The sequence below is a fragment of the Heptranchias perlo genome, chromosome 14 (genome assembly GCF_035084215.1).
Source record: "Heptranchias perlo isolate sHepPer1 chromosome 14, sHepPer1.hap1, whole genome shotgun sequence".
NCBI lineage: Eukaryota > Metazoa > Chordata > Chondrichthyes > Hexanchiformes > Hexanchidae > Heptranchias > Heptranchias perlo.
Window position 1 is genome coordinate 46,306,249 of NC_090338.1, and position 15,614 is coordinate 46,321,862.

The window sequence follows — 15,614 nt, forward strand, 5'->3', positions numbered from 1 at the left end:
TGGGTAGAGACCAAAACTGCACACAATACTCCAGGTGTAGTCTCACCAAGGCCCTGTATAACTGAAGACATCCTTGCTCCTGTATTCAAATCCTCTTGCAATGAAGGCCAACATACCATTTGCCTTCCTAACTGCTTGCTGCACCTGCATGTTTGCTTTCAGTGACTGGTGTACAAGGACACCCAGGTCCCTTTGTACATCAACATTTCCGAATCTATCACCATTTAAATAATACGCTGCCTTTCTCTTTTTCCTTCCGAAGTGGATAACTTCACATTTATCCACATTATACTGCACCTACCACATATTTGCCCACTCACTCAACTTGTCTAAATCGCCTTGAAGCCTCTTTGCATCCACCGCAACTCACAATCCCACCTAGTTTTGTGTCGTCAGCAAACTTATTTATTATATTACATTTGGTTCCCTCATCCAAATCATTAATATATATCGTGAATAGCTAGGGCCCAATCACCGATCCCTGCGGTACCCCACTAGTCACTGCCTGCCACCCCGAGAAAGACCCATTTATTCCTACTCTGTTTCCTGTCTGTTAACCAATTTTCAATCCATGCCAGTATATTACCACCAATCCCACGTGCTTTAATTTTGCACACTAACCTCTTATGTGGGACTTTATCAAAGGCCTTCTGAAAATCCAAATACACCACATCCACTGGTTCTCCCTTATCTATTCTACCAGTTACATCCTCAAAAAACTCCAGTAGGTTTGTCAAACATGATTTCCCTTTCATAAATCCATGTTGACTTTGTCTAATCCCATTGATATTTTCCAAGTGTCTTTATAATAGGGAAAATGCTAGAGTCTATCACTAATGTTAGGCTAACTGGTCTGTAGTTCCCTGTTTTCACCCTCCTTTTTTTTAAAAAGGTTACATTTACCACCCTCCAATCTGCAGGAACTGTTCCATAATCTATAGAATTTGGAAGATGACAAGCAACGCATCCACTATTTCCACAGCTACCTCTTTTAGTACTCTGGGATGCAGATTATGAGGTCATGGGGATTTATCGTCTTTCAGTCCCATTCATTTCTCCAGCACTTTTTAAAAAAAAAAAATTCCTTTAATTCCTCCTTTTCACTAGTCCCTTGGTTCCCTAGCATTTCTGACAAGTTATTTGTGTCCTCTTTCATGAAGACAGAACCAAAGTATTTATTTAATTGCTCGGCCATTTCCTTGTTCCCCATTATAAATTCTCCTGTTTGACTGTAAGGGACCTACATTTGTCTTCACTAATCTTTTTCTTTTTACATACTGGGACTGGCACAGTAAGATTCTTGAACATAACTTCAGTGATTGCCATCTGTTATTTTTTGTCCACTCATACACTGCACTGTTGCTACCTAGAACAATGTTTACCCCTAAGGTGCCCTTCACCCAAAATTTCTCCATAATCAAGTGGGAAAAGATGCACTGTTGTGGGGCTAGACTGGTTACACTAATTAAAGCATTCTTCTTTAAAAAGAGAAATGTAAATTGTACTACAGGGCATTTGAACATCAAAAATGCAACTGTGGGGGGGGGGGGGGGGGGGGGGGGGGGGGGAGATCCCACTGTTGCAAGGCACTAACACAGGGGAGGGTGGAAAACAAGAGAAAACAATTACAAAAGACCGGTGGGGGAAAGGAGAAGGAACTCCCTCTGGATGCTGTGAGACTGGTGGTTAGCTGATGCTCAGGAGTGGGTATACCATCCCCACCCACTGCACTGAGATTAGGATCTCTAACACAAGCATATTCTACCTCTAACATAACTATGAATCCCTCTCCCCACCCCAGATGCTCAGTACTGAATTATTTCATTTCATATACTACCACATGAAAAAGATCATGTATTTGAAGTTCTTTCTAATGTGTGTAAGGTAAAAAGAAATCAATGCACCCAAGTATACATTTACGATGAACAGAACATAAGGGGCAAGATATGAAATTTACCTTTCAATACCTAAATCTTACATTTTACTAGGACATATCCAAAAAGCACATTATGGTTTCACAAGTCACCTGAAAAGAATGCGGAAAAGCTGTCGGAGATACATGTAATCTGGTGCTTCTTCAAAACGTAGACCACGACAGTAGTTCAGGTACATTGCAAACTCAGCGGGGAACCCCTAATATGGAAGGGTGAAGAGAGTCAGCTTTCTGTTCACAATACAATTCTCTACTTAACAGGAAGCCCAGGATCAGAATCACCATTTTTAAAAAAAAACTTCAATATCAATTTTCTTTCCTTGCCACTGCCTTGCCCTATAGCCATTTCAACAGCAAGTTGCTTAGGTAGTACCAACCTGGAAGATTTGTCAACTCTTGCAATGCAAGAGATCAATCCTCTCCTAACCCCAGCATCAACTTATTTAAAACAACCAGTTAAAGATTTAAAGGTAGTTAAGGGTAGTTGTCATTTTACAAGAAAGTGTTAATACCAGATTTGAACGAACTTGAAAAGTAATACATACCTTACACAAAACCTCCACTGGCGTGGACATCTTCTTCTCACTAATCTTCTCGTATTTCTGCTTCTTTGTGGCTGCCTGTGGAATAAACATTTGAGAATGGTTCAAATATGAGTTGCACAGAAAGTTTAAAAACCAAGCCTGAGCATTAAACTGTTACTTTATAAACCAATTCATAGCACCTCAAGTAGAAAAAACACCTGTTGGTTACAGTCCTGAAGGTCAATCCGGCTTTAAAAAATTGCAGCTTTATTTACATAACATTGCCATTAAGTACAACATTTTTTTAAAAATTGCCCAAATGCTGCATTGGTACACTGAAACAAGCCAGGACCTGCCCATTAATACTAATTTTAATCATATGGGTTTAGTCTCAGCTTGCATGCATTTAAGCTTTTATTATATTCTCACTATTTAACCATTCAGGAACAATCCCCATTTTAAAATAAAAAGGGCAGCACTGGTAAGTGAACAAGTTCAAAGTCAAAGTATGTTGATACAAATACAAAAAAACTCTTCTAACCCCATTTCATCCCAAGATAGACTAGCTACATTTTCAGCAAGAAAATAAGAGTAACAAAGGAAGACTGGGGCAAAAAAGTTAAAAATGTCAACTGCCTGGCCTTTGGGCCTGTGGGTACTATGCCCTGTGGGTAAATCTGAAGATTCCAATTTGGATTATTGGTATGTGCTGAGTTAGTTAATCTTAGACAAGGTAGTAACAAGGTGCTACAAATTGGCATCAGTACCTCTGGGTTAGGGAGGCAGAGAAATAAAAGACTGCATGGTCCCTGCTCCAGTTCACCACCCAGCTGTTGGTCAAGCTTTTGGGTGGACAAGACTGGGCTCAGCTATGCTGCCCTCCAAGTAGTACCATACCACAGCATGGGTAGACGCCTTCAAAAAAGAAGAAAAAGTTGGCAAAAAAAGCTGCTAAATTGAATAGTGATCAAGATGCATAGAGATTACTATCTTGAGTAACTATTTTAAAAGCAGTTAGTGAAGGGCGTAAAAAAAACTACATTCTAAACAGTACATGCAAAAAAGGATAAAATTCAATGCAAAGATACAAACTTTTGCCATTGCTGAATTAACAATTGATTAAAACTAGCTCAAACCAATGAAGTTTCTTGTATGCATTTAATGCTGGTCATATATAGATATGCATTCTGGGATAGTTTAAACTTTCAGTAGGGAAATATATAGTGTCTGATTTAATCCTTGGTCTGTGCCATTAGCTGATCTTGGGCAGGGCAACTGCAGAGTACTACACTTGGATGGGCAGAAAAAGAAAGTGGGTGGCAAAGGAACATGCTTTGTTTAAATATACACCAACTTTGTACAAATGAGGGTGTTTTCATACGCTAAGTGTCCATGACAGAAAACACTCCAGATACACACCATCACAATTTCTATCTGAAGGAAATAAACTAGAACAGATCACAGACACAGTAGTTGGTCTGAACGGTGTTAATCACTTTACTAGGCAAACAATGACTCTCTCAGAATACATGGATGGCTGTTAGTTGTAGGTGGTAATGGCATTTTTATCCATCACGGCCTGGTGTAAATGACTGCTGGAATCATTTCATATCCCGTTGCATTAGCAGTTGTAAACAATTTTCAGATGTCATGTGATGGGAAAAGCTTATGATGCAAGATTCATAATTACAATTAAGTCTAACTTAAAATAAAACAAGCCCTATTTATGGAAATGTTATGCTATACATTTGAAGTCAATATTTCCTATATTTGCACATGGAAGATACTGGGTACTGTAACTACTTTTTCCACTCAGTCTGAGGCCTTCAATTAAAAACTTTAAAAAGGTATTAGATATAATAACTGGTTGTAAAATATGCAGGCTTTTTAAACTAATTTATTCAAAAAAGATGAATTTTTTTTGCAAAGCACCACGTGATTCGATTGGTTCATTGACAAACCTTATCAGCAAAGGTTTCCTTAGAAAATACCATGATAAATATGTTTGCATTAGAGGTTTTTATTGTGTTACAGGATCATTTGAAGACAAAATATGCTTTTATCACACAAGTTTAGCTTCTAGCTCCCTCTAAGTAGAACTCAAGTTGCAGACCACGACTTTTAACTTTCCTTAAACTTACTGATACCAGAACAATCCAGCCACATTCTTGCATTTAAAAAGTAAACAGCACTTTGTGCCAGTCTTACAAATGTGTTTACTTCTGCTTAAATAGGGCAAGATCCTTTTGGTAGTGACCAAGTGCACAAGTCATTCCAGCTTCATTTTGCATGGAGGTGCATAGAAAGACAGGACAGCAATAGCACTGGGGGAGAAAAGGAAGAGGTGAGGATGAAGCTAGGATAATGGGTCTTGGTGGGCAGTTGGCCAAAGTTAAAGGATGTGAAATTAAGTGAGGAACAGGTTGTAAGTGTCGCATCTGCACCTGGTCCATTTTCTCAGATGCTTCCCAAGATTCTGATGTCCTATGCATTACTTGCTGATTGGTAAATACCCCATAAGCGCCTGTCCACGTGCAACGGTTGAGAAGCAACTTCTTGCGGGCTTGCTCAGCTTTCACAGCAAGCAGCAAGGACTGCTTGCCCTAGTGGCAGTAGACCGAGGAATGCCTTTATACATTATGTAATGGGAAGGACATACAAGTATCACTGATTCCTAAAAAAAGTCTATATCCTTGTGATACCCCTCTACAATTCATAATAAGTCTACAGTGCATTCAGAATGTCGCAATAAGAATTTATATTGTATAGAAAGTCTTTCCAAAACGCATCCTCCCCCAAATTTTTATACAAGCTTCTCTTCCTCTTTGAAGAGGCAGAATTTTTTTTTTTAAATGAAGTTATTTCCAAGTTCCTCAGCTACTGACGATACTATGATTCTACTGAAGAATTAATTACAAAGATCAAGTCTAAATCAATAACTAAATAATTTCAACCCATGCAATTTACTGTTGCTACTGAATTATTTCAAGTGTCTGCTCTGGATTTACCTTCAGTCCTTGCCAAGGAAGGCTTGTTCTGTTGAAGTACATCAGTACATATCCTAGAGATTCCATATCATCACGACGACTTAGGGAAAAAAAAGTTTAAACGGCTTAGGAAGATACAAAACAAACAGTGACTAGTACTTTAACTGCTTCTCCTTGAAAATACTTGAATATGCCCTCAACATTTAAAAAACTAAATGAAGTACCTCATTGCAAGCTCCACTAGTTTAGTTCTTTTCTTGCATTCAGGAGCTGTTTCAATGATATACGTTGCAAGTGTGTCCTTGAGCAAGTCCATGGACTAACCCAGAAAATGAGCACTGCAGCCCAGCCTGGATGCTGATCTAGAGGCACCCAAGCCAGGGAGAACAAGTTAATACCAACTGACATTGCACAACCCACATCACAGGAGCAGCTCCAGAGAACAAGAAACACAATGAGCAATATTTTGAATTTTTGAAGATATATGTAGGCGAGTACTTTGTACTGAAAATATTATCCCTGCAGAGAAAGCATTTAGTTAAGCTGATTGCAGATTCCAAAAATGCAGAACATCTGGGTATGTCTCAATTCTAATTAGACAACAGCTAACTGCAACAATCTACTCGAGGGAATTCGCTTAATTGTCTATTGTTTTTTTTAAGTCTCAAAACAAGGCCTCAAGATGAGACATCTGCTAAAGAAACTTTCCATAGTATGTTTATTAGGTTTTGTTGCCTTCAGTGACACCATTTTCATTGCTTACCTCAAGCTATACCCACTTTTGCAAGCATAAATAGGCATTATTTTCCAGTTGAAAAAGTAATTGTTATAAACTTCAAATCGTTACAAACCCACAGACTACACGCCACAATCCTGTGATAATTTTTTTTAAAAACTGGTGCTGTTATCAATCTCTATGAACACACCGCCACCACCCCGCTTCCAGCCTCCTTGACTACAGCTAGGAAAGCCCTATGCATGGCCTTTATACCAATTTCATATGTTCCTTGGTTGAAATACAGGGTACAGAAGAAATAGGAGTAGGCCATACGGCCCCTCGAGACTGTTCCGCCATTCAATAAGATCTTGGTTGATCTTCTACCTCAACTCCACTTTCCTGCCCAATCCCCAAATCCCTTGATTCCCTTAGTGTCCCAAAAAAAAATCTATCGATCTCAGTACTGAATATACTCAACAAATGATCCTCCACAGCCCTCTGGGGTAGAGAATTTCAAAGATTCACAACCCTGAGCGAAGGAACTTTTCTTCATCTCCGTCCTAAATGGCCGACCCCTTATCTGGAGACTATGACCCCTAGTTCTAGACTCTCGAGCCAGGGTAAACAGCCTCTCAGCATCTACCCTGTAAAGCCCTACGCGTTTTATATGTTTCAATGAGATCACCTCTCATTCTTCTAAACTCCAGAGAATATTAGGCCCATTCTATTCAATCTCACCTCAGACAACATATGCAAAAAAAATGCCAAATAAAAATGATATGACTAAATGTGCCATTAGTTACTTCTAATCATTTAGAACTAGGCATAGGCGATCCTAATTCTAAGTTGATATAACTAATGTGGATTAGAATAAATCAGCCCCACATTATTGTGTGCAAACACTGTTGGCTTCATATGCAAAGCAATATCCAGTACTGCCTATTTACCTTTAGAGCACTTTGAATGCAGTGCCGTTGAGTACCTGTGCTTTATCTTTAAAATGAAATTAAGTCAGTGCAACAAGTACAGCTAAAAACCTTCAGCAAACATCTCCCTAGAAAGTTTTCATATTGAGCAACTGATAAACCGAATTACTGCTCGTGAAAGTTAGTATGCCACTTTACAGAAAGATTTTCAATGGTTAAAGCAACTTATATATTTACATAGATTCCATGTTAGGCATAGTATTAAAAAAAGGCACACAACCATCTTCAGCAGATGAAGCATTCCCCTAAAAAAGCTTCACTTTCCATGGCTCTCTATAAATCGAGTGCCTTTACCAGTATGTTGGGATAGGTAAAATACATTCTATCCCACAAACATTGTCCCCAAGAGTTAAGTTTCTAAGAGGGAGAAGGTAACATTTAAAAAAAAATGGAGTTATGCCAGATTCAAACTCTAGACCCAAATAAATGAAAATTAAATTCCTTCAGAAATTTATAAAAGGAGTTCTGCAATACCAATGCTAATCAGTAACCAGTCACACTCCTTCATGCTTTGGTTTAAAGTGGATAAATATACCCAATAAAGTGGGCTTCTATTCCCCTTTTTACTGAAAAAAAAATCTTTGCCTGCCAAAATTGCTAACAGTATTTTTTTTAAAAAACCTAATACCTCTTATTTATGACATCCAGAACATGTGGCAGATCATGGGTCAAAATTCACAACCCAAGAACAATATAACTAACCTGATTTTAATCATAGAAATGGTATGAAAAATTGCAAGCCCACTTCTCATACATCTTTAATAATCCTACAAACAGTGTTTGACAATATGCATCAAAATTTATACACAAAAAAGCACTGCAGAAGTAAATTTTCTAGATTAAATCTGTTTTTTTTCTTAAAAGCTCATAAATGTCTTAATTTAATTCTCACTATTCTGTAATGCCACCAAGAGGAAAAAAATCTCAAGGGAAGAAAACCACCTCTACCAGGAGAGCAATAGCTTCACAGAGCTTAGCCTAAGGAGTTGAGACAGCCCGCAATAGAATCCCCTGACTGATTGAATGACCATCCCCCCAACCCCCAAAAAAGTATACATGTGGACAGAATCCGATCGTACTGAACTGCAACTGATTGAAAAAACTGCTAAAAAGAGTCCAGGATCACACAAAGAATAGCCACTTGGAGGGGGCATTGGAGACTTGTTAGCACATTCAAGAAAGATGGAAAATACTACAGTTGCTAGTGTTGGACTTGTTTCACTACCAGCTACAACAAATAGAGTATTTTCAGCCAATTGAAACTCAGTTCTGATTTAACAACCTCACTATCTTACGTGGCCTCTCGACTCCCAGTCTCAATCACTAGCAAGGCCATCGCCAACCATTTCCTTGTATCCCTCGGCATCCCCCTACCCACTTCCTTCTGCATCCACCCCTCAAAAACTTCAAGTCATTTACACGTCCAAATTTACAACTGCCTAATCTTTGCCACAATATTGCTGCAGCTGTGATTTGCTCAATATGTTCACCGTTGATTCTCCTGTTCTCAACAAAACATTCACCATTTCCCATCCCAGTCATTCCCCTGGTACGGTGAATATCTTCATTCCCCCAAGTCTGAGACGCAAGCTTGAGTGTCTCTGGCACACAACTGGTTGATCGATCCATCGCCAGATCTGACGATTACATCAAGCTCTACTGGTCCTCACTCTCCTGACAAAACCACCCACTACTCTAACATTATCCTTGTGATGAAAGATCATTTCTGGCTTTTCTCCAATACTAACTGCCTCCATACATCTCTCTCCCCATCTCCTCTACTCTCATCTCAAGGGCAAGGAGTAACAGATTTCTTTGTCACCAGGATAGGGACCATCCATTCAGATGCCTCTGCTGCTCATCTCAATCCCCATCAAGCTTTACCTTCCCATTAGTCCCACTACCCTAGCCCTGAACACCTGTCTTTCTCTAGTTTTTTTTGCCATCTTCCTTCATGCCCTCCCTAAAATGTCAATACTACTTCCCTTCCTGGACTCCCATCCTAGATCACTTTGCAAATGATTCCCCATCAGGCATCATCCCCCTCCCTTTCAAAACTACCACCCTTCCTCAAAAGAAACACCTTCAACCCATTTGTCCTCGAGCTACCCTCCCATCCCCATTTCCAAACTCCCTTTCCTCTCCAAAGCCCTTGAAGATATTGCTGCCTCTATGCCCATCTCTCCCACAGTGCCATTTTATCACCAATCAAATTTCAGCCCTTGCACAGCACCAAAATGAGCCTAACCAAAAGTCATGAACAATATTTGGTATCTCTGACCACAGTGCATTATTCCTCCTTGAACACACTGCAGCATTTGACATGGTTAACCACATCACCCTCAGTCACTGTCCAGCTTGGTGGGGCTGCCCTTGCTTGGTTTCACTCTTACCTAGCCAATCATAGCCATTGCATCTCTAACACCCTTGCAGTCACCTCCAACAGTGGCCCCAAGAATCTATCCCTAACCCCCTCGACTTCATCTATATGCTGCTCTTGGCGGCATCATCCGCTGACATGGGATCAGCTTCCACATATATGCTGATGAAACCCAACGTTACTTCTCAATTGCCTCTTTGCTGTCAGACTGCTTGCCCACAATCCAATCCAGGATGAGCCATGGTTTCATCCACCTAAACATATGGTAGCTTTCGTCTCCCCACTTTGTTCCCCATCACATACTCAGTACCCAAGTTTCTGACTTTTTGCCCCACCCCTAAGCTACTATCTCAAGCTGAACCAGACTGTTCACAACCTTTGTCCTATACAACCCTGAGCTGAGCATTTTTACCCTATATCCTCTCCATCACAAACTCCACTTCTACAACATTGCCTATCTAAACCCCTACCCAAACTCATCTGCCACTGAAACACTCATTCATGCCTTAGTCATCTCTAGACTTCTCTATTCCAATGCTCTTCTGGCCTGCCTCCCATTCTGCACCCTCAACTTCAATTCATCCAAAATTCTGCACCAATTCCCTCTCGCCCATCATATCTGTCCCCCATTGGTTAGTTTTCCCTTAATGCTTTAAATTTAAAATCAGTGTCTTTAAATTTATTCCTGGCCCCACCCCTCCCCAACTCCAAGCTTTTTCAGTGCAACAACCCTCACAAAAGACTCTAGCCTCTCGCTCTTCTCTCCCCTCACCCATCATTGGAAGCTGTGCCTTCAGCATTCTTGGCCCTATACTCTAGACATCTATCTGCTTCTCAGGATCCTCCTTAAAACCCACCACTTCAAATCAAGCTTTGTCACCCCTCCTAACATCACCTTAGGCTTAGCATTCTCCCTCCTCAAGCCTTTGAAATCGTGGAATGTTTTTCTACATTAAAGATACTTGCATATGCTACCAATTGGAAGTTGATCAGGCATAGCTCATTTACTGAAATAATTATACTGTCCAATTGAAGGCACATTTGGTGGAATATCTTGCTTTCAATGCATTCCAAATGAAGCAGCAAAACCCAATTTGAAAACAAAAGAATAATGCAAGTGAGTGCCGTAGTCTGACCTTTGTGATAACCATTTTTCTCCTTTAGATTAAAAAAGTTCATGCACAGCCTAAATTACATTACATTTTCTTAAAAATAAGCTTCCAGGCACATTAACGACATTCAAAAATAAACTTTAGAATTAAAGATATTAATAAACACTTACCTCTGTTCAATACCTAGATGTGCATTGATGCTGGCATAACGTGCTGTCCCTGTAAGGTTTTTGTCTTCTCTGTATGGTATGTGTTGCCTTGTCCGGTTGTCACGGTATTTTTTGGCCAAACCAAAGTCGATGAGAAACAGCTGCAACATGAAGTACAAGACAATATAAAGTGAAACCCAGCACTAGTTTTCAATTTTGTAATAAATGATCACACGTTTCCTAATATTGCAAAACTTGGGCTACAGTGGAATTTGCCAGTAGGAACACAGAGGTACAAAATAGGAAAATCTAAATAAGACTTTGTCCTTTATTTAAAATGAGGATTCTCACACTTCATGCGGACAACCACACCCTCTTTTGTTCACAGTTTCTCCACCCCAAATTATAACCATTTTCTTTTTTGAAGAAAAAAATGGTATATACATAATACCAATTCTGAAAAGGTATTAAAGCCAAGTGGGAAGGGCCTGAATTGCAGTGATTAAGAGGCATCATTTTCAGGAACATTGTTAAAAAATTAAACATTTTCCTCCAAACCTTTATTCCTTTGCCTATGTAATTCCCAATTTGAAGAAAAACATATTTATTAATGGAGGGATGTCAGCTGCAAAAGTTAAACTGGAAACTGTTCAAAGAATAACATTTACCAATTTCTCAATTTTAGGGCACGTTACCCTGAATAAAAATTAAAAGAATTCAGTTACTGCCAATAAAGCAACTAACCAACTTGCAAGTTGAAAAGATGGTGACTCATGCCTGGGAGTATTTTACATACCTCCAAGCACCTTACCAGATTGGTCATTCTTCACACACAAGCCTCTCTCGGCTATTCAATCAAGGTGGGAGGACTGAACTGCTGATATTAATGGGAAGGGTGGTGAAGAGGCCATGCCGGTCTGAACATCAGGGCTTCCTTGTAGCCCCGCAGCCAGCAAAATGGACAGCCTGGCGGGAACACTAGCGGCAGGAGGACTCAACAGGACAGGATGCGTGGTCAGGCTGTCCAATCCTGATATTTCGGGGGGGGGGGGGGGGGGGGGGGGGGGGGGGGAGGGGAAGAGGCCGTTGTTCCATACCATTTTCATGTTTCTCCCTGTTTTAATCTAACACTTATCGGTAACCAAAATAAGACTTTGGATATGGCTAAACTGCAATTCAGTAGGATGAAACTTAATTATTCCAACATTTTTTTGCTTTGTGCTGTTTGCTTACATTCAGAAATTGTGAATGAAAGAGGAAAAAATAAGATAACATGTGGAATTCATTTGCATTTTATACGATTAACACTTATCAATTCCTAACATTAAGGAATGACGGTGAGCGTATTAGAACATAAGAAATAGGAGCAGGAGTAGGCCATACAGCCCCTCGAGCATGCTCCACCATTCAATATCATGGCTGATCATCTACCTCAACTCTACTTTTCCGCCCTATCCACATATCCGTTGATTCGCTTAGTGTCCAAAAATCTACCAAACTCTGTCTTGAATATACTCAACGACTGAGCATCCACAGCCCTCTGGGGTAGAGAATTCCAAAGATTCACAGCTCTGAGTGAAGGAACTTTTCCTCATCTCAGTCCTAAATGGCCGACTCCTTATCTGAGACAATGGCCCCTAGTTCTAGACTCTCCAGCAGGGGAAAACAGCCTCAGCATCTACCCTATCAAGCCCTCTAGGAATTTTATAGGTTTCAATGAGATCACCTCTCATTCTTCTAACCTCGAGAATATTGGCCAGAGATTATAATGGCCTTTATCGTATTGTATCCATCTGAGTATTAGTGAAACCTGTAACTTAGGGACACCCAAGAGCTTTGCATCAGGTGTCCTTATTTTCAAAATAATCATTGTATGTACAATAAACCAGATGAGCCAAATATCCCGGGACTGGATGTATTTCCTGCAGCGTCCCTTCTTTTTTTGCCCTCACCTGGGATCGTGCCTAATTCTGGAGCCATGCCAGTTCAGTTCATTTGCTGTTTGTTGGGTTTCCCAACCCATTGCAAAAGGAACCCGGGGTGGCAATGAGAGGGATGTCCTGCTCCTGGGATGTGCTACATTGGCAGCCTGCAGAGGGCAAGGTGGCTGCTGCATGCCTGGAAGATCTCAGCCAAATTTGGCGGGGGATTAATGTCCGGCAGACCCATCTGGGAGCCCCTCCCTCTGTGTGCTGCAGCTGCTAGTGTTTGAAGTGCTGGAGAGTGGGTAGGGGGCTGTTAGCAGCGCGTCAGTACTTGATGTACTGTGGAATAGGGTTGCCAACTATGGTTGGAGGCATTCCTGGAGGTTTGACCACGCGGCGCCTCCAAATGTTATTTGATTTACCCTATAAAAAGGTCAGGTCCCCTATAATTGAGAATCTTTATTTGTGGTTTCACGCCACTGTTCCAAAAACCAGGAGGCCACCCGTGAGCAGGCGAAGAGGGAACCAAAGGTGGGGAAAGGGGAAACCATCCTCCCTCTCTTCCCCGCACCCCCCCCCCCACCACTTACTCTTGAGCACCCCTGGCAATTTCAGAGCCCCTAACCAGCAGTTCCTGGTTTTTGTGGAATGGAGAGTTCTTTACCTAGCATCTATTGCGACTGAGAAATCATTCCATCCCTGGGGTACAGCTGTGTAAGCATTCAATCCCAGAGACAGCGGTTTCTCTGCCGCTGTGCATCCTGGGCAAAGAGATCTCCATTCCACAAAAGTGGTTTCTTTCACCAGCTGCCAATTCGCACTTATGTGCGTGTCCCGTGTTTTAAATGGACATAGTGCACTGAAGGCTGTCCGTAGTTCGTAATTTACGACTGTCCATGGTTTCAAGGTGCAGCTTGTATCCATTACAATGTAATTTATCTGGCACCATCAATAAGTGTCCTGTTGGACAGGTTTCACTGTATATCTCCATATCAAGCTTAACTGACCTAAGGTTTCAACATGCAGTCCTGCCCTCTAGATTTACCATCTTTGTCATATTTCTAACCACTGAAACACAAAATCACCTTCTAATTCTCCGATGCCCTAACAGATAAATACACTACCCAGTGTAGCACAAAGCCTTGCACATCAAAAGACTGGAGGTTGTACTCCCAGCCTGTAAAAAAGTTAAATGATCTCAGATGGTAGCAGCTGGGAAAACAGCCATCCAAGGTTCCTAAACCAAGCTAACCAGTGACTCCTGCTGCATATTGAGCGTTGAGCAAGAATAGAACTAAACTCAGTTCCAATTCAACTCCATGGGCAAATAGCCTGCCAATTATCACCATTTAAGTTTACACCAAGGATGGGTACTTGGCTAAATAAGCTGAATGACAGTTTCATACCAATGAAGGTACAATTTACACATAGATGAGTCAGCTCTAATGCCTAATAATTTCTTCTTAAAACTGTCATTCTTTAGCTCAAGTACTTTGACATCCACAAAATACACTACAGGTTTTGATCAATCTGCACCCTGGCTCCCTGTATACCCAAAAATTCAGCTAAGATACCACTAATCAACTGTAATTGGGGAGTTCATTTTTTTAAAAAAACCTAGAGCTCCACCAGCTCCATATTATCTCACGTTTAGTAATATACTAGATTTATCATGCCACCTGAATGTCAGGATGTACAAATGAATCTAACAATTGTGCAGCAGATACATTAACATACATAAAATGAATACCTGAACAGTTACACAGCAATAATTCAATCCATTTTCAAATGATATTCACAAATAAAGCTTGAATAGTTCAGAGCATCTATATGGTTCACTCACTCTTCAGGAGCTTGTTCATATAAGAATTAGGAATATATTGTATGCACACTCTGTTTAGGTCTTAAAATAGGAAACACTAAATTGCTAGTCAGGTTCATTCTATAAACTGCACCTGGCATCAAGACATCTATTTCCAGGGGGCATAAACATGCCACACTTCATTTCTACCAAAATACAACCACTTTTGAGTTTCAGCTCAGTGAATAGATACACTTCATCCTACATCCAAGACATTTGCAGATTCAGTAAGGTAGTCATCATTAGTATTATAGAATCATAGGAGGATACAGCACGGAAGGAGGCCATTCAGCCAATCGAGTCCCCGCCGGCTCTACGCATGAGCAAACTAGCTAGTCCCACTGCCCCGTCCTATCCCCGTAGTCCTGCACATTTTTTCATTTCAAGTACTTATGCAGTTCTCTTTTGAAGGCCATGATTGAATCTGCCTCCACCACTACCTCGGGCAGTGCATTCCAGATCCGAACCACTCGCTGTGTAAAAAAGATTTTCCTCATATCACCTTTGGTTCTTGTCAATCACCTTAAATCTATGCCCGCTGGTTCTAGACCCTTCTGCCAATGGGAACAGTTTCTCTATCCATTCTGTCTAGACCCTTCATGATCTTGAACACCTATATCAAATCTCCTCTCAACCTTCTCTGTTCCAAGGAGAACAATGCCAGCTTCTCCAGTCTATCACCATAACCTAAGTCCCGCATCCCTGGAGTCATTCCAGTAAATCTCCTCTGCACCCGCTATAAGGCCTTCACCTCCAGACGTCATTACAGCCTTGGTCCAAGCATGGACAAAAGAGCTGAATTCCAGAGATGAGGTGAGAGTGACTGCCCTTGACATCAAGGCAGCATTTGACCGAGTGTGGCACCAAGGAGCCCTAGTAAATTTGAAGTCAAGGAGAATCAGGAGGAAAACTAGTGGCTGGAGTCATACCTAGCACAAAGGAAGATGGTAGTGGTTATTGGAGGCCAATCATCTCAGCCCCAGGACATTGCTGCAGGAGTTCCTCAGGGCAGTGTCCTAGGCTCAACCATCTTCAGCTG

The 15,614-nt window shown here is 40.9% G+C and overlaps 1 protein-coding gene across 3 annotated transcripts in view; it reads right to left on the minus strand.

Annotated features, from left to right (window-relative positions):
* Window positions 1-15,614, minus strand: part of csnk1a1 (casein kinase 1, alpha 1) — a 54,885-nt gene that overhangs the window by 12,540 nt on the left and 26,731 nt on the right. For all 3 annotated transcript variants that reach the window (XM_067996390.1, XM_067996392.1, XM_067996391.1), the window contains 4 exons: window positions 10,811-10,950; window positions 5,466-5,544; window positions 2,479-2,553; window positions 2,027-2,133 (listed from right to left, as the gene is read on the minus strand). In XM_067996390.1, the coding sequence (XP_067852491.1) occupies window positions 2,027-2,133; window positions 2,479-2,553; window positions 5,466-5,544; window positions 10,811-10,950 (401 nt within the window). The remainder of the gene's footprint in view (window positions 1-2,026; window positions 2,134-2,478; window positions 2,554-5,465; window positions 5,545-10,810; window positions 10,951-15,614) is intronic.